Here is an 18036-nt window from a genome sequence, read left to right as displayed (position 1 = left end):
AGGGGAGGAGGAGGCGCCTAGAAAAGGAGGCGCGGGCCGGGAAGGTGCGGAGCGGGCCGGCGGCGGAGCGCGGAGGCGAGGCCGGGCGGCGGGGGCGCGGGAGGCGGCGCGCACCGAGCGGCCGGGGCGCGGGGAGCCGGGCCCGACGCGCCGCCCGCGCGGCTCTGCCCGTAGGTTCCCGGGCGCGCGGCCCTCGGCCCGCCGCCCGGCCCGGGCCCCGGAGCGCGGTGGAGCGGCGCCCCGAGGAGCCGGGGGCCCGCGCCCCGCGCCCCCCAGACATGGTCGGCCACCTGCATCTGCAGGGCATGGAGGAGAGCCTCAAGGAGAAGAGCCGGGAGGGCTTGCTGGACAGCCCCGACTCCGGGCTGCCCCCCAGCCCCAGCCCCAGCCCGCCCTTCTACTCCCTGGCGCCCGGCGTCCCGGACGCCCGCGCGGGGGGCGCCGGCGCGCCCTCGGAGCCCCCGGGACCCGGCGAGGCCGGAGCGGTAAGCACGCGCCTGGGCGCCGAACCCGGAACCCGCGCGGGGCCCCCGCCGCACCCCCGGGCCCGGGCCCAGAAGGGGGCCCGGGGTCGGCCGGTGCCGCGCCCCCGCCCCACCCCCCCACCCCCAACCCCGGCGGGACCGGGGCGCGGAGGCGGAGGTGGTGCAGCCCGACCCCGGGGCCTGCAATTCTCTCCCGGGCGCCGCCCCCCCCCCCCTACGGAGTGGTTGGCCTTGCCGCCGGCCGAGGAAGGGCAGGGGAGGGACGAGCCCGGAGTCCCCGAAGAAGCTGGCTCCGGGCGGGGCGGGCTGGAGCCCCAGGCTGAAGCCTGTTGGAGACCTCCGTTCCCCGGGTCCCTTCTGCTCCTGACCCCGTCCCCTGCCGACTGTTCCGGCGCTGCGGGCCCCAGAGCTTTTTTCTTTTTCTTTTTTCTTTTTTTTAAACCCACCCCAGACGGTAACCCTTCCTTCTCTGGATGTTGAGGGATGTTGACGTGGAGATGAGGCGTGCCCCGGGGGGAGAGGCCGGAACCCCAGGTCAGGAGACCCAAGAGTCTTAGTGGATCCTGGCGGCCGGACTGAGACAGGGTGGCCCGGGCGGCCCGGAGTAAAGGGGGTGGGATCCGGCACCTTCCGGCCCCGGAGGAGGGACAAGATGAAATTGGGAGGTCGCTAACAATGTCGGTGGCAGCTTCCCCGTTCCCGCCCGCTCGCCGCGCGTCTCCAGGTCTTTTCTGCCAAGTGTGCATGCTGGCGTGGCTCCAGCCCCACTCCACTTTTCTGGGGCCCCCGCGATGCTCGCCTGGTGCAGGGCACGGATCGCCTCCCCCCCACCCCCCAGCTGAAAATACTCCCAGCAGCAGAAAGGAATGCGCTCCTTGCCTCCAGCCTCATGACACGAATTTCGCTGGTGCCTCCCTTGCTCCCTGGTCCCGTGGGTCCCAAACTTGGCGGGGCGTGGGCCTCCCTCGGAGATCTCTAAACAATACCCGCGCCCACCTCCCGCCTCCCTCCTCCAGGCGTTCTCCTGTGATTGGGGTAGGCTCTGACCTGAGCGTCAGGACTTTGAAAACTTCCCCGGATGATTCTGATGTGCTGCGGGGTTTGGGATCCGCCGCCCGAGACCAAAATCACACGGTGAATTTGAACTTTGGGCTGGGGCGGGAGGCGCGGGAGGGGCATGGAGGACCTCTGGGGGTTGACAGAGGTGACCGACCCGGGCCGTTTGCCGTAGAATGTATCCATCCTGCTGTCTGAAGGGGAAGCTTTCCTGCAAGAGGGTCTCCGACCTGGGACAGCTGGTTGGAGGCGTTGCACCCTGGGGAGGGTGTCTTACATGACAGGGCTCGGAAAGGGACAGGGAACCGGTCTTCCCCTTTCTTCTTTGGACGACCTGGAATCCTCCTTGAAGAGGGCTTTCCGGAAGCTTTCTCTGCCAGCCAGGCCGGCCAGCATGCCTGGTTTACTCGTCTTGGCTCTTCTGGTTGATTTTATGTGTTCTCTCCCCCCGCTTCCTTGCTAACCAGACCCCAGGTATGGAACCGTGCTGTCCCTGATCTTTTAATTTGGCTCGAAGGCAAACCTGGGGCTATGTCCGGACAGGTAATGATTATCTGACGTTTAGGTAGCTCTTGCCACGGGCCAGAAACTCTCCTAACCCCTCGACTTCCTGTGGCTCATTTGCTTTCCACGATACTCCAGTGAACTGGGCGCCCTTGTTAGCCCCATTTTCCAGAGGGACAAGCTGAAGCCACTTCCCCAAGGCCACCCAGTGGGTAAGTGGCCTTGCTGGGATGGAGCCCCAGGGAGTTTGGATGCGGAGGCTCTACATTCAAACCCTACATTATGCTGCTCTTCATTAGATAGCTAATTAACTACCTGTGTGGGTGTGTTACCTTTATTATTTTCACTAAAAAACGTAATGCTTGAGGACCGATGGGGTTTTGAGGTGCTGCTTTTAATGAAAAGAGAGGCAATGGGAGCCCCGGGCAGCCTCTTGTCAGCCCCGGGGCCTGCAGCCGGGGCCCCGCCCACCTCACCCACAGGGCGCCCCAGCTCCCGGTCAGGGTCAGCTCCCACGAGCAAGCGTTGCTAATCTGGTGTTTAACAACACCCTGCACGCTGATGAGGCACCGAGGACCGAGGACGCTTTCCAGGAGCAGACGTAGGCAGGATCTCGGCCGCCGATCTCTGGGGACGGGGACAGAAGCCCGTCCTGCCTCTTGGAGCTGACGGTTTCAAAGGCGCAAGCGGGGGCAGGCGGCCAGCAGGGCCCGGTTTCCTCTGGTGGCCCCTCAGTGTCATGTGCCAGGCCACGTGGGTCTGGGTTTCAGCCTGTTCTGCACGGGGTGATTCTGACCCCCAGTGCCCGGCGCTGCTTCCCCAACGCTGGTGGCCCGTGTCCCAGCGGGGGGTGGGGGAGGGGTGGGAGGCGCGTGCTGGCCCCAGTCCCCGGTCCCTGAGGTCCTCAGCGCCTCGTCGCCCCGCTTCTTCTGCCGGACTCACGTGTTAAGTCCGCTCACGCTTCATGTCATCGGGAGGCCCCGTGCCCCACCCTTCACTTCCTTTTAAGAGGCTGGACTCGCCGTCTGGACAGCGGCCCATTCATGCTGGGTGTCCGGCTGGCTGTGAGACTGTCCTCACCCAAGACATCAGAGGCACTGGGGCCAGGCTGGGTGGGAACGCACCTCCCCACCCCTCCTTGACCTTGGGATTTTCCTGCTCCCTCTCTGGAGCAGATGGTAACGTTTCTGGTGATTGCCAAAGCAAACAAAGATGTAGGAATCGGTCATTCACCAACCCCCCCCCTCCCATGTACTTCCTGAGCACCTACTGTATGTTGTGTGCCTTTCTGGAGACCTGGGCGACATAGCACCGAACAGGACGTTCAAGGTCCCTGCCCTCCCGGAACTGGCGTTCTCGTGGGCGAGACAGTCACCAACTTAAATGTGGCTCGATACGTGTTGTTCGGGCAGAAGGCTGGGTAAGGGTGCAGTGGCATAGACGGGGTGGTCAGGAAAGTGACGGTGAACAGAAACCAGAAAAAAAATGAGGGCGTGGACTTTGTGGTCACGGGGCTGAAGTGTGTGCCAGTCCGGGAGGATGGCACGTGCAAAGGTCCTGAGGTGGGAACAAGATAGGCGCATTCAAGGAGCAGCGAGGAGGCTGGCAGAGGCCAGAGCAGGGACTTGGGAGCCAAGCTGAGGTCAGAAAGTTAACGTTTCGTCTGGTCTTTTAAAAACGCGCTTGTGATTTTTTATTTGTATCTTTCAAAAGGCATCCCGAGGCTTCACAAGCCCTCAAATTAGAAACCCAAATCAGACTTGACTGCCTAGATCCTATGCCCTGAGGAATAGGATCCATGCGGGGCTTGCCCCCACGTGGGTGCCCTGCTCTCCTGCAGGACACGGGGATGGCCAGGGCTGCCTGTGGGCCGGAGGGCTCGCCCGTCAGCTGCTGTCATCCGGCAGATGATTGAGCCAGGCCAGGCGAGGGACCCCGCGTGAGCAAGACACAGGCCGTCTGTCCATGCTTCCCTCGAACTCCCAGCGCCTGGGCCTCCAGCCCGAGGTGGGGCAGACACCCCTGTCCTCTGTCCCTCCTCCCTGGCCTGCCCGGCTGAGCTGTGGGGATCGAGGGGCACTGGGGAGCGGGACGAGCTGTCTGTGGGGGTGAGGGGGGCTGTGCATCAGACGCCGTCTCCCCCCATCCCGTGAACACGGGCGGTTCAGGGAACCAGCCCTGAAAAGCCTGTGCCCTCAGGGAGGCCACAGACAGCATCTGGGGTCTCGGGCCTCGCTCTGTGGGTGCACATTTGAGAGAACAGCCGCCACTGGGTGAGTGAGATGTGGACAGGTCTCGAGTCCGTGGCGCATGAGGGACCCGGCCTGCTGTGTAGTGGTGACAGGAGGCAACAGGTCGGGGCTGTTTCCTACTCAGATAGGGTTCTCCTGCCCTGGGCTCCTTCACGCATGGCTCCTGGTGCCCCATCCCATCTCCCGACTCTGTTTCTACGTCGATTGTACTTCTGAGTGGCACGCCTGAGGATTTCCCTAAGGATGAGGTTCTGGTTCCCTGGACCAGACTCTGAAGGGAGCCCTGGGGGCCAGATGTAGGCAGAACCAGAGGTTGGGAGCGAGGTTCTGCGCCCCACCCGGGAAGCTTTCCGGGACTGCCCAGCCCTTGGAGAACACCCATGGTCACAGCCGCTTCAGGATGGTGGCTGGCACCCCTCCCTCCGTGCCTCCAGGAGTCCTGGCTCTTCTCATTTCTGTTTCTGGACCATGATGGTGAAATCAAGGATAACGGAGGGAGGTAGGGATTTAGGGGGTTTGTGCCCGGGGTTGGGAAGGATGGAAGGGTGGAAAGACAGATGGACAGATGAATGAATGCTTGCACGGATGGCTGGCTGGATGGATGGATGGATGGATAAGTGGATGGATGGATGGATGGATGGCTGGACAGATAAGTGGATGGATGGATGGATGGATGGACAGATGGATGGATGGATGGATGGATGGATGGATGGATGGATGGATAAATGGATGGATGGATGGATCGTTGGGTGGATGGATGGACGGATGGATGGACAGATGGATGGATAAATGGATGGATGGATGGATGATTGGATGGATGGATGGATGGATGATTGGATGGATGGATGGATGGATGGATGGACGGATGGATGGACAGATGGACGGATAAATGGATGGTTGGATGGATGGACGGATGGACGGATAAATGGATGGATGGATGGATGGATGGATGGATGGATGGACGGATAAATGGATGGATGGATGGATGGATGGATGGATGGATGGATAAATGGATGGATGGATGGATCGTTGGGTGGATGGATGGATGGATGGCTGGACAGATGGATGGATAAATGGATGGATGGATGGATGGTTGGATGGATGGATGGATGGACGGATGGATGGACGGATGGACGGATAAATGGATGGTTGGATGGATGGACGGATAAATGGATGGATGGATGGATGGATGGATGGATGGATGGATAAATGGATGGATGGATGGATGGACAGATGGACAGATGGACAGATGGACGGATAAATGGATGGATGGACGGATGGACAGATAAATGGATGGATGGATGGATGGACAGATGGATGGACGGATGGATGGATAAATGGATGGATGGATGGATGGATGGATGGATGGATGGACAGATGGATGGACAGATGGTTGGATGGACGGATAAATGGATGGATGGACGGATGGATGGATGGATGGATGGACAGATGGATGGACGGATGGATGGATAAATGGATGGATGGATGGATGGATGGATGGATGGATGGACAGATGGATGGACAGATGGTTGGATGGACGGATAAATGGATGGATGGACGGATGGATGGATGGATGGATGGACAGATGGATGGACGGATGGATGGATAAATGGATGGATGGATGGATGGATGGATGGATGGACAGATGGATGGACAGATGGTTGGATGGACGGATAAATGGATGGATGGACGGATGGATGGATGGATGGATGGACAGATGGATGGATGGATAAATGGATGGATGGTTGGATGGATGGATGGACGGATAAAAGCATGGATGGTTGGTTGGATGGATGGATGGATGGACGGATGGATGGACGGATGGACAGATGGATGGATGGTTGGATGGATGGACAGATGGACGGATAAATGGATGGATGGATGGTTGGATGGACAGATGGATGGATGGACAGATGGACAAATGGACAGATTAACAAGTGTACAAATGGATGGATGGATGGACAGATGAACTGAGACAGAGGTCAGTCCCCATGGCCCCCTTGCGGGCTCATGGGTGTGTCCCCGACTAGTGACGGTGTGAGCAAACCCAGGTGGAAAAGGGCCAGGTGTGTGAGGCCAAGGTAGGAGGAGCCCATCTGCGGAAAGGGAGGTTGGGAGGAGGGAGGGGAGGAAGAGCCAGAAACACTGGGGCCTCTGTTCAGCCCTTGTCTGCTTAACCCGGGATGAATCGGCCTCTGGCAAGGTCCCCTCACCTCAGCCTCAGCGGCAGGCCCACCTGTGTGAGAGGCTCTCTAGCTTTCGTCTGAAAAGGAGACAAAGCAGCCCACACCCCCCCAGGCACTCCGGAGGGGAGGGGGGCCAGCAGGGAGCACCTTCTGGGGACAAATGGCTTTTGCTGGCCGGCAGAACCTTCAGGTGCCTGTGCTGGCTTCCTGGGCCCGTGTGGCCAAGTCATAGCCCGGGGCTCAAAACGACAGCCATTCCCTCTCGCGGTTCCGGAGCCAGAGGTCGGAAGGCAGGTGTCAGCTGGGCCACACTCCCTCCAAAGGCTCCGGGGGCGGGCCGCTCTCATGCATCTGTCCTAGCTTTCGGTGGTGGCCGGCTGGTGTGCAAATCCTGCCCCGTCTCCACGTGGCTGTCCGCCCTATGTGTGCGTCCCGTGGTTTTCCTCGTACGAGGACACCCGTCACTGGATTTAGGGCCCGGCCTTGTCCAGGAGGAGGAGCTCATCTTGACTTGATCGTATTTGCAAAGACCCTATTTTCCAAATAGGTCACATACTTTGTGGGGGTCACAAGCCAGCCTGCCACCCACCCTCCTGCTGGCTCGGGTCTGGCCGGCTGTCCCAGGCGCAGGCTGGGCCTTGAGCCCTGCCTCCAGCCTGCTGTTTGTGTTTGCTTAGTCTTGCTGCTTTGGGTATCAGACCCCGGGCCTGTGGGGGTCTGCGCTGGGCCCATGACGCTTCCTGACTCTCCAGGGAGTGCTCTGCTCCGTTCGGGGTCTCCTGGGCTCCCCCAGCCAGGCCCGTCCAGCTCCTCTCTTGTGCCATGTGGCCGAAGGGCAGTGAGCCCAAGGAACCCCCTCCTCAACTGTCCTGGGGTTTGCCACGTTGCCCGAGGCCTTTCCTAAGGAGCGTGAGAACCCCTGAATACCTCCTCCTTGGATCACTGTCCTCATGGGTGAAGGTTCAAGGGCAGCAAATCCCAAATGTACACCGAAGACGATCAGGTTTATTTCGAATGGCAACGAAAGCCATCACAGGCCGTTGAGGTCAGTGACCCGGAGACCAGGCCGTTTTAGTTGTTGCAAATGTTCCACGTGGCTTTGGTGAGGACACTCTCCCCCGTGTCACCGGCGGAGGAGGGGGGTATCCCTGGTGGTCCCTCTCTCTCCAGGAGCAGCGGCGGGGGTGGGGGGGGCCTGGACCCCTCCTGCTGTCACACGTGCTCCACTGGTGGGGCTTGTAGCTCCCTGATGGAACCGAAAGCTCATGGCCACCGGGCGTCACCCGGGGCCGGGCACCAACACCGCTGAGCTGTCCCTGCGTGTCCCTGGCAGCCAGGCCGGGACCCCCGGTCGGGCTGGGCTGTCGCCGCATGGCACCGAGCTCTCACAACCCAGCAGTTATCTTTCTTGGCGGTGCCGTGGGCCGTGGCTGTAGGGCAGCCAGGAGGGGCGTGCCCCAAAGCCCCCGGGTGCGTCCGTACCTGGGCCAGCGAGCGTTTGCCCTCGCCCCGGCCGCTCCCGGGGAGGGCACGTGAGTCACAGGCTGAGGCAGGTGGGGCCTCCGGCTCCTGCTCCCTCTGAGGCCCGCCCTGGTCCCCCCACCCGCCACCTGCCCGGGAGACCAGAGGGCCAGCCTGCTCCCCAGGCTACAGCGGGGGCCTCCCAGCTGGGGGCTGGACCAGCTGTGCCCATCCATCCATCCACCGGGGTGCAGGGGGCAGCATCCAGGGGGTCTGGGCTGGTCCTGTCTCATCCGTGCATGGGACTCACTCGTTCCTCCCCTGCCTCCCAGAGCCGCAAAGGGACCTGAATCCCGCCAGGTCCCTGGCCAGCCCTGTGGTGTAGGCCTCACAAATGGCACAGCCTCATTTTATAGGTGGACAGACTGAGGCACAGACAGCAGCCGGCTGGGGGGCTCCCAGTGGGTTCTCTTTAGGGTAGAACAAGAATCCAGGCTTCCGGGGGGGAAGGATCTGGGGGGCGGGTGAGGGCGGTGGGCTGCCTGGGGGCTTCCTTTGCTCCAGGCAGGCCCATGGCTGGTCGAGCAGGCGCAGCAGCCCTGGGCCCACCCCTCCCCCAGCCTCTCCCCGTCCCCCACTCCCAGTGACTCTCAGCAGAATGTGACCCGGTCTCTGAGGAGCCTTCTGGGGCCAGCGGCGTGCTTCCTTGGCCGCGAGACTTGCTTTCCTTGCCCCCGCTCCAGGCTGGCCGGATTCCGTGGGGCTGGCTGGCATTGCCATTTTGCTGTTCACATAACCCTGCATCCAGAAAGACTCAGCTTTGAGCTTCCGGACAGGCCGGTGGCGGCCGGGGAGGCCAGGTGCTGCGGGCTGCCGCGGTCTTCCCTTTGTGTCTGTCCCTGGAGCCCCGCGGGGCTGTCCTGGGGCCTCGGCGGTGACTTCTGGAGCCGTCTGGCCACCCAGGCCCGCTGGATGCCAGCCCGTGTCTGGGTTCTCGCTGGCTTCTCCAGTTTGGGTCGGTTTTAGATGTTTTTCCACTGGGGCCCTTTGGAAAACCGTGCCCAGAGCTCCAGCCTCCCCGCCCAGCCTGTGAAGTGAGCCTTGTCTCCTCTCCTGGCAGCCAGTCGGGGAGCGAGATCCGGCCGGAATGGGGCTGCTCTCGCGGGGCGCTCGGGGAGGTACCAGAAGGTCTGGCAGGTTTCTTTATCCTGGGTCGACCCCAGGGGGATCGAACTGGTCCGCTCCGAGAGCGCGTCGAAGGCCCTGCCTCGCCGAGCTATCTTCCCTGCTCCCCAGCGTGGGAGTGAGTCTTTCCCACTCCCACTCGTAGGGGAGGGGTGGGGAGAGCAGCGTGGGGTGATTAAAACCAGCCTCAGGCTTCCTCACTCTGTTTCCAGTCCTTCCGCTGATCTGGACAGAAGAAACCCCTCCAGAAACCTTAGCGCCCGTGTTCCCATCCCCTCGCACGCCTGCCTCATCTTCTGTTTTGTTCTGTGGCCGCAGGTCATCCGCTCTTGAACAAGTAGGCGCCCTGAGAGGCGCTGTGCCGCATCCAACCCTCACCGGGTCTGGTACCCGGTAGGCGTTCGGCGCACTGTAGGTGCTCAGCAAACAGCGGGGGCTCAGCAGACACACGTACACATTTGCGAAAACGCCAGTCTGTAGATAATGCCTTTGGGGAGAGAGCATTCTTTTTAAAAGCATCAAGTCACGGAGTTTCAGAGCTGGGTCAGTTGGCTCAACCAGATGGGCCAGGGAGGATGCCAGAAGTGCCTCAAATCTTGTCACTGTCCCCCCCCCCCCTTTAAATTCAGTCTGGAAAGGTAGAAGCAACGTCGACTCAGAGCTCACAAGGGTGTGGCTTGTGCCCGTCTCCAGGGAGGACTCCCCACCCCGAACCTTCATGTGAGGGAGGACTCCTGATACAGCCAGTTCTTAAACAGCGTTTACTCGGTGCCAGGCACTGAGTCCGTGCTTGGACTCAGGCCTCACTGCGACCTGTCACCCACTCCAGGCACCAGGAGGCCGCTGGCCAGAGAGGGGGGTTGTCTGGCCTGAGTCACAAGGTGTATCGGCTTCCCATTGCTGCCGTGACAGACGGCCGCGTGGTGGCTTATAGCAACTGAAATGTATTCCTTCACGGTTCCAAAAAGTCAGACGTCTACCGTGGGTCTTACGGGCTAAAATCGAGGACTGGTTCCGCTCCTTTCTGGAAGGGCCCAGGGGAGAATTGCTCCTTGTCTTTGTCACCTTCCAGAGGCTGCCTGAATCCCTTGGCTGGCGGCCCCTTCCCCCCATCCTGAGGCAACAGTGCAGCATTTGCAATCTGACTCCGGCCCCCTGCCTCTCTTGGGTGAGGACACCCCCCCTGCCATCTCACCGGGCCGCCAGGTAGCCCGGGGGCCCCTCCCCATCTCGGGCCCCTGACCTTAGCACATCACAGTTCTTGGGTACATTAGGGCATGCACATCTCTGGGGCGTTATTCCACCCGCCGTGCCCAGGAAGGGGGCAGACGTTGGCCCTTTGTGGGCCGCTCACTCTGTAAATGCCAGCGAGGCATGGGGCACTCTGGAACACTGTGATGGGCCGGGGAGGGGCTTCGAGTACCTGTGCGGATACCGCACAGGCTTGGACCTGGCCTTGGGGCTAACAAGTCAGCGGGGCTTCTTGGCACGTGTGAGTTCTCAATTCTCAACGGCACAGGCGCTGGGGGGTGCCCAGCCCTGGGTTAGACAGCCCCTCGGGTCCCGAACCTTACAGAGCCCCCGGCCTGGGGGTGACAGACACGCAAAGGGGTCACGGCAACGGAGGCAGCAGATGGGAGCCCCAGGGACCCCGGAGAGGGTGTGGGGAGGCAGGGAGGTGATGCCTGGGTTGCGCCGCACCGGACTAAGCGAGAAGGAACCAGAAAGACATTCCCAGTGCAGGAAGCAGCACGAACCGAGGCACAGAGGCAGCGGGAGCGTGGCCGAGGGATTCGCGGGCGGAGGCCCGTGCAGGAAGTGCCCTGATCCTGTGTGCGAAGGGCAAAGCCTGCTCTGAGCGTCGTCACAGGGCAGGCCCTGGGGCCCCGGTGCCGGTCCCACGGGTGAGAGAGAGAGCCCGGGAGCAGGAGTGAGATCGTGGGACCGTGGAGCCAGACCCCAGGGTTCGGACCCTCGTTCTGCCTCTTCCTGGCTGTACGGCCTCGAGCAAGTTTGTCACTCTGGGCCTCTGTTTCAGCATCTATAAAATGGGGGTCCAACGTAGCTCTCCTGTGGATGAGTGAACGCACGGAGCTCGGAAAGCATCGGCCGGCCGCTGTGACTTATCCTCATCCAGGCGAGGGCCGGGAGGACCTGGGCGGGGGGGGACGGGAACAGGAAATCTCAAGTCGGTCCCGTCTTGTCCCCCGTAGGGGCAGGGGCTGGCCTGCGGGCTGAGCCCTCACTCCTGTGTACGAGGTCCCTCCAAACAGTAGGTAAACTAATACCCTTTAGGACGGTATGGTCCAAGAGAGCGTCCTGCCGTAGGGAGAATGTTCTAGATCTGCAACGGACCACGACCGCCTGTGCCTGTGAGCACTCGTAGTGCAACCAGGGCGACCGAGGAACGGGATCTGTCATTTGCCGGTTTTTCATCAGGTTAAACCGCGGTCACCCCATGCAGCTAAGCGGCCACCGCCGAGGGCAGGGCAGCCCAAGAGCAGCGTCCCCAGAGCGTGGGGGTTTCAGGAGGGGCACTGAAAAGCTCCCTCCGAGTGGGTCAGGTGTAGGCACGTGACTTACACGTGACCCCAGGCTTCGAGGACAGACCCGCCTCGGGCGGGGCTCCGGCAGGCGTTGGAGCGAAAAGGAAGGCGAGTCAGTTCTGAAGACTGAGCCCGTTCAGAGTGCAGGTGGAAAGGGGACACGGCAGGGGCCGGGGACTGGGCAGCGACGGACGGGCACCCGGGGGACTCGGCTCCCCCCGTCCCCCTCCCCGGTGGGTCCCAGCAGGCGGAGCGGGGCAGGAGGTGTGCTGGCGTCGGGTGCCGTGCGGGGCTGGGTCCCAGGACACGCGACCCGTGGGGCCAGGGTTCAACTCCGCTTCGTCCTTGAGATCCCACGTCAGGGGTCACTTCTGCGGGGAAGCCCTCCTCGATCTCCCGATGGTCAACGCCCCCTCTTCCCGGGGCCCTCGGAGCCCCAGCGACTGCAGCCCTCACCACAGTTGGGATGTTAGCCTGCTTGGGGGACCGTTTGCAGACTAGAGGAGGATCCCAGGCGGAGAGCCCCATAGGAGCAAGGACACCGAATTCTCCGTTCACCGTGGCAGCACAGCGCGGACCCAGGACAGCACATAGGCGCTCAGTACGTGAGCCGAAGGAAAGACCCACAGCCGTGTCCCCCGCCCGAGCTCACCGAGTGCTCGGCGTGGGCCCGTGGAGTTAGAGCAGACGCGGGCCGGGGGGTGGCCTGGCGTGGGGACGACGGTTACACGGCCTGGGCTACTTACACCGGGTAATGCTGTGTAACAAACATGCCCGAATGTGCAGTGGTACCCAGACGGCAGAGGTTTCCTTCTGGCCGTCCCTCCGTGTTCGTCGCGGGCTGACCGTGATGTCGAGACCCCGGTGGTCTGCCTTTCAGAGGAACCGGGGGGTCTCAGGCGACACGGCCTCCATCTTGAGCCTTCCGCCAGAAGGCAAGGTTGGCCGCAGAGGCCCTCACGCTGGCGTGACATCCCGGGCCCGGAGGTGACACGTGTCACAGGCACCTGTGTGCGCCCCTCCCCCACAGGGGGCTGGGAAGCGTGGCTGCCCGCACACAGGGGGACGGCAGAGGGCTGCAGCTCGCGGACGGCCGGGCTGGTGTTTGAGCCTCGCTGGCCACGCTGGGAAGTAAACGAGGGAGGAGAGAGGGCTGAGTGCTGGCGTGCGGACATGTGCAGGCCCCGGCTCCAGGCCCCGCCCCCCTGCAGCCGGGGTCCCAACGTCTCTGACCTAAGGAATGGGGTGAAGTATGGCTTGAGGTTGTGGCCGAGCCCCGAGGGGACCGCCGTGAGCTACCTGATGAGTCAGGTTTCAGCCACTTCCCGAGGATGTTCCCACCTGCGTGTCCCTCCCAGCAGATGTATCACAGCCCCGGGGAGCAGGGGGCGGGTGCTGCCCTCAGCCAGGTCAGGAGCGAGGACCACCCGGTTTCAGCGTCTCACGAGCTCCCAGCTATGGCGTCACCAGAGGGCGGCCTGCGGGGCCCTGAGCTCAGACCCCTCCCGTGTGGTGTGAGCTGGGGGTTGCAGAAAGAGGCCCTTTCCCACATCCCTGCGTGTGGGTGTCTGGGAACCGGGGGGGGGGGGGCAGGCCGGTGGGTGGGGAGCCGTGGGCCGTGCCAGGGACCCCACAGGGCAGGCTTCTGGACCGACCCAGGGCTGGGGCGGCCCCCTTGTGCCCAGTGGGGAGCTGAGGCCACAGTCCCAAAGGGCTGCGTAACCCCGTGTCCGTGGCTCTCCCCGCAGCCCCCGGCCCTGCCCCCGAGTTCCCCAGCGCTCGAGATGAGGCCCCGGATGCTGCCTGTGTCCTTCGGGGAGAGCATTGAGGTGCACCCGGAGCCCACGCACGAGATCCGGTGAGTGGGGCTGCTGGGCGGGGCGGGGGCGCGGCCGGTGCTGTCTAGGGTGCGGGGACCGGCCTGCGGGCCCAGCAGGCTCCCCCCGACTCTGAGCGCTGCTCCCTGAGGAGGCAAGACCGTGTACGTGGCCACAGATGAACTGATTCTAAGAGACTGTGACCCGAGGGTCCCTTCTCTGTCCCCGGTCTGCTTCCGGCCACATCCCCACCACCCTTCTCCCCAAGTCTGGCTGATTTTATTTTAATCCAACCTTCCAGAATGTTTGCACCGTGGCCAACACTCACACGCCCAACCTGCCTCCCTCCCTCCCTCCCTCCTCCCGTCCTGCCAGATTTCTCTGGTATCTGTGACTGAACCACGCAGGCAACGTGGGACCCCCTTTTCAGCGCAGGCTGCCCCAGGGGTCACGTGAATGCGGGCTTCGTCTGTGTTCCTGGGACCGTAGTTCTCCTTTGTCTACTCGGGAGTCCTTGCACTGCACGTGGCTTAGGGGTGTCCCACGTGCAGGACATCTGGGTTAGGTGACCCCGCCGGGAGCTTTCCTCCACGGATTTGCCCTCCTAAGAGGGCTTCTGAGGCTCAGCGTTCCAGAAGGTGGAGTCCAGGGGCCATGGGTCTCGCCCGCATAGCCGCAGGACTCTCAGACAGATTTGTCCACGTCACCCTGGGCCAGCCAGGGAGACCCTGCCTCCTGCCCCTCCAGCTCTGGATGTGGTCGCAGGAGACAGATGGCTCTACTCTACAGTTTGTTCTCCCCTCGTTATTTAAATGCCAACTGAGATTTTCAGCCGCCCCCTCGAGGGTGGGTGAGGGCTGCCTTGTTCCCTTCTGGAACTGATCATCTATGGGGGTGTGGTGGGGGACGGGGGGCTTATCTGTGGGGGTGTGGTGGGGGATGGGGGCTTATCATCTGTGGGGGGTGTGGTGGGGGATGGGCTTATCTGTGGGGGTGCAGTGGGGGATGCGGAGTTTATCTGTGGGGGTGTGGTGGGGGTGGGGGGCTTATCTGTGGGGGTGCGGTGAGGATCGAGGGGAGCCCATCACCTGTAGGGGTGGGGTGGGGGACGAGGCTAAAATCCCCACCCTTGGGCGATTTTTGCTTCCAGTTTGGTTCTGGGAGTTCTGGAAGCAGGGGCTGTGGGCCACTGACAGGGGCTGCTGGTCACTCGTAGGGAGGGGGTCGCTCATCTAGGGGGTGCTGAGGCTGCTTTTGGGGGAAACTTATTTTGATGTCATTTCCAACTTTCAGAAAAGTTGCAGGGAGGGGACAAGGAGCCCCCGTGTGCTCCGTTAAACGGATTCACTGGTTTGCATTTTGGCCCGTTTGCTCGGACATCTGCAAACTCTCCCCCTCTACGTAGAAGAAACTTTTTTTCTGACCCATTTGAGAGGAAGTTGATGGCATCCTAGATCTAGTGCCCTCCTAAGAACAGGGACATCCTCTCACGTAGTGACAGAAGGCCATCAAGCTCAGCACCGTCGAGGGCAGAACCCCACCGCCCTCCTCCTCCCTGCACAGTCACGTTTCATCCGTTGTCCCCAAATGTCCTCTTAGGGCATACTTTTAGCCCAACTCGGCATCCAATCGGGGTCACCTGTTGCACTGAGCGGTCCCACCTCTTTCGAGCCCTTTCTCCAAGCTGGCAAGCCCCCTCTGCCCTTCTTTGGCCTGTGGCCTCGACATCTGGGAAGAGCCCGGTGGTGTGGAGGGTCCGGTTCACGGAGCTCCCGGCCCTGGACCGCGCGGGGGCGGGGGGTCCCGGAGGGGGGGGGGGACCTCGGGGTGACGGGCCCGCCCCCGTCCCGGGCTCACCCTGCCTCTCCCGCCCGCCCCGCCCCAGCTGCAACTCCGAGGTCAAGTACGCCTCCGAGAGGCACTTCCGGGACAATGTCTTCTACGCGCCCGTGCCCACGGTCACGGCCTACAGCGAGACCATCGTGGCGGCGCCCAACTGCACGTGGCGCAACTACCGCAGCCAGCTGACCCTGGAGCCGCGGCCCCGCGCCCTGCACTTCCGCAGCACCACCATCATCTTCCCCAAGCGCGCCAGGAGCACTTTCCGGACCACCCTGCACTGCAGCCTGGGCCGGCCCAGCCGCCGCTTCACGTCCAGCGTGCAGCTCCAGCTCCTCCTGGGGCCCGCGGCGCTCTGACGGGGCGGGGCCGCCCACCCCCGACCCCGCAGCGACCTTGGGCTGGGGGGGCCCCCAAGGACGGACCGCGTGGCTCAGCCTGGAGCCGGGCACGAGGGAGGTGGGGTGGACTCGGTGACCACGTCTGTTCCGTGGGCACGACAGCGGGGGACGCGGCATGGGCGTGGCTCCCCGAAGCGCTCCGGACCGGGGCGGGGGGAGGGGCTTGCGGTAGGTGGGGTGGCCCCCCCCACCCCCGGGGGTCCCCAAGAGAAGAAGGCGTGCGACCGGACCGCGGCGGGCCCTTAGGGCGGAGACCAGCCTCGGTCGGAGGGACTGGCGCCGCCCCCCGAGACCCCGGCCACCCCGTCTGACCGGGGCTGGTGGCCTGGCTCCCAGGCCACGTGCCGTCCAGGCACCCTCGCTTCCTGGGAAGAGGGGTCTCCAGAGCGGGCCAGCGCCCTCTGGTGGCGGCTGAGCCAGGAGGGCGGGCAAAGGCCCGCCGTGAGGCCAGGGCCAGCGCTGGTAGAGACCTTGCCGCAGCTGTTGGCCGTGTGCCGGGGCGGAGGCTTTCGGGCACGGCCCGCCTCAGTTGAGGCCTTGGCGCTCCGCGTCGGGAGCCTCGCCCCCAGGGCGTCCCTGCTAACCTCTGTCCGCGCAACCTCTCCAGGATCGGGACTCTCGCGCCAGAGCCTTCCCTCCAGGCGCCAAGGGGAGGCATCGAAGCTCTCGGAACGTCCGCCGTCACCTGCGTGGGGCTCCGGGCCCAGCTGCTTAACGAGATGCCGTGGCGGTGGCTGCCCTGGGTCAGGCCGCCCGCTTCCACACGCGGTGATCCCACACGCGCTGTCCCCAGTGCTGCTGGGCCCCCGTCGCACGTGCTGCCAGGGCAGGCGGGGAGCCAGGGGCCACGGTCTGGTGCTGCCCGGGACGGGTGCCCCAGAAACTCCCCAGTGTGGCCTCAGAGGGGCCCTCTGGCCTGAATGGACCCGGTGGGTAAGGGGACTCCCCTCCCACTCCCTTGTTCATCCCCCACGACGGGGGGCAGAAAGGCTCTCCCACATGGTGGGGGTGGGGGTGAGAGAACAACCCGGAACCTACGTCCAAGAGAGGCAAGTGCCTGATCTATTTTTATATGTCTACACCCGGTGCATGTTCTCTCCAGAGAGTCCGATTAACAAAAATAACTTAAGAACTTGATTGATTATCTTAATAAAATGTGCAGACCCAGAGAGGCTCCCTGTTCTGTGTTCCCGAGCCCCTCGGATCCCATGGGGTGGGGCAGGTTTTCACAGGCCCCCGTGCTCTGTGGCCGCCCCCCTTTTCCCACCTGGCCGTAGCTTCCCCTTGGCTTCTCCTCTGCTCACGGGGAGCAGGGCGGTATACTCAGAAGGCACGGACCCCTGTGCCCAGTGTGCACTGGCTTCCCCCAAGGGCCAGTGCCAGGCCCCACCCTGGCACTTGGGTCTGGGGGCGGTTCTGGGGTGGGAGGCCTTGGGACTCTGCATTTGTGGGTGCCCAAGTGCTTTGTGTTCTGCGTCCCAGCCCCCTGCGCTGATGCCCCCGGAGAAGGGCCCCAGCCGCCTCTGCAAAGAAGCTGGTCCCAACCCACGTTAGCACTCGTTTCTCTCCGTCTTGTCCATACCTCTGGAGGGGCCTCCGGGGCCCCGACTGTCCGTGCAGTTAGGGAGGCACGCGGCGGCCAAAGGACAGTGGCCTCTGGGAATCAGAACGTCAGACTGGAATGTGCCCCAGAGGGGCGCACAGAGGGGCGCACAGCCTGAGAGAGCCCAGCCGGTTTCGGGTCGGGCTTCCGCACGCTGGGGGCTGCTTTGTGCCTAACGAGTTCAGATGTACAAGCTGGACTGCGATCCCAACGCTGATCTGCCTCGCCACCTGGGGGAAAATGGGGTGGGTTTCCTGACACGAGCAGTTGGGGGGGGGGGCCACGAATCCAGTGACCTTGGAGGTGCCCCTGGGGTGCCCTTCAAGATCGAACTTTCCACGCACGCGATTAGCTGACGGCCTCCGGCTGCAGCTTTCCAGCCGCGGGCAGGACCCTCTAGCAGGCGTCTTTGCCCTCGGGGGACTGAGACTGTCTCTCCCTTTCTCTTTCACGTTGTCGTCACCTGTCTCGGCGTGTCGCGGAAGACAGGTAACACGCGCGCCTGGGAGACGAGAGCGAGCCCACACCTTGCACTCAAGTGTCTCCGAACGTCGTTTTGACCACGTGGATAGCTTTTGCCTTTCCCTAATGACACCGGGAATCCCAGACTGCTCCTCGTACACAGGGGCTCAGTGAGGCCCAACCTGGGAGGAGGAGAAAGCGGGGAGCAAGGCAGCTGCCCGTAAGGCCCCCGAGGGCTC

The 18036-nt window shown here is 63.1% G+C and overlaps 1 protein-coding gene across 1 annotated transcript; it reads left to right on the top strand.

The window, feature by feature from the left end:
* The first annotated feature begins 278 nt into the window (after positions 1–278).
* Positions 279–16893, top strand: LOC122232678 (refilin-A). Its single transcript, XM_042962720.1, has 3 exons — positions 279–485; positions 13424–13533; positions 15378–16893. The coding sequence occupies exons 1-3, from the start codon at positions 279–281 to the stop codon at positions 15688–15690; spliced, it is 630 nt and encodes a 209-aa protein (XP_042818654.1). The 3' UTR covers positions 15691–16893.
* Positions 16894–18036: the final 1143 nt, after the last annotated feature.

The sequence above is a fragment of the Panthera tigris genome, chromosome D3 (assembly GCF_018350195.1).
Source record: "Panthera tigris isolate Pti1 chromosome D3, P.tigris_Pti1_mat1.1, whole genome shotgun sequence".
Classification (NCBI taxonomy): Eukaryota; Metazoa; Chordata; class Mammalia; order Carnivora; family Felidae; genus Panthera; species Panthera tigris.
The sequence above is the reverse complement of the archived record's forward strand: the minus strand, read 5'-3'. Positions and strand labels throughout refer to the sequence as shown.

Excerpts from the sequence above, each read along its gene's own strand:
- LOC122232678 (XM_042962720.1), top strand. The coding sequence starts at position 279 with ATGGTCGGCCACCTGCATCTGCAGGGCATGGAGGAGAGCCTCAAGGAG. Across the intron at positions 486-13,423 it reads GACCCGGCGAGGCCGGAGCG|CCCCCGGCCCTGCCCCCGAG; the intron begins GTAAGCACGCGC and ends CTCTCCCCGCAG. Across the intron at positions 13,534-15,377 it reads GAGCCCACGCACGAGATCCG|CTGCAACTCCGAGGTCAAGT; the intron begins GTGAGTGGGGCT and ends GCCCCGCCCCAG.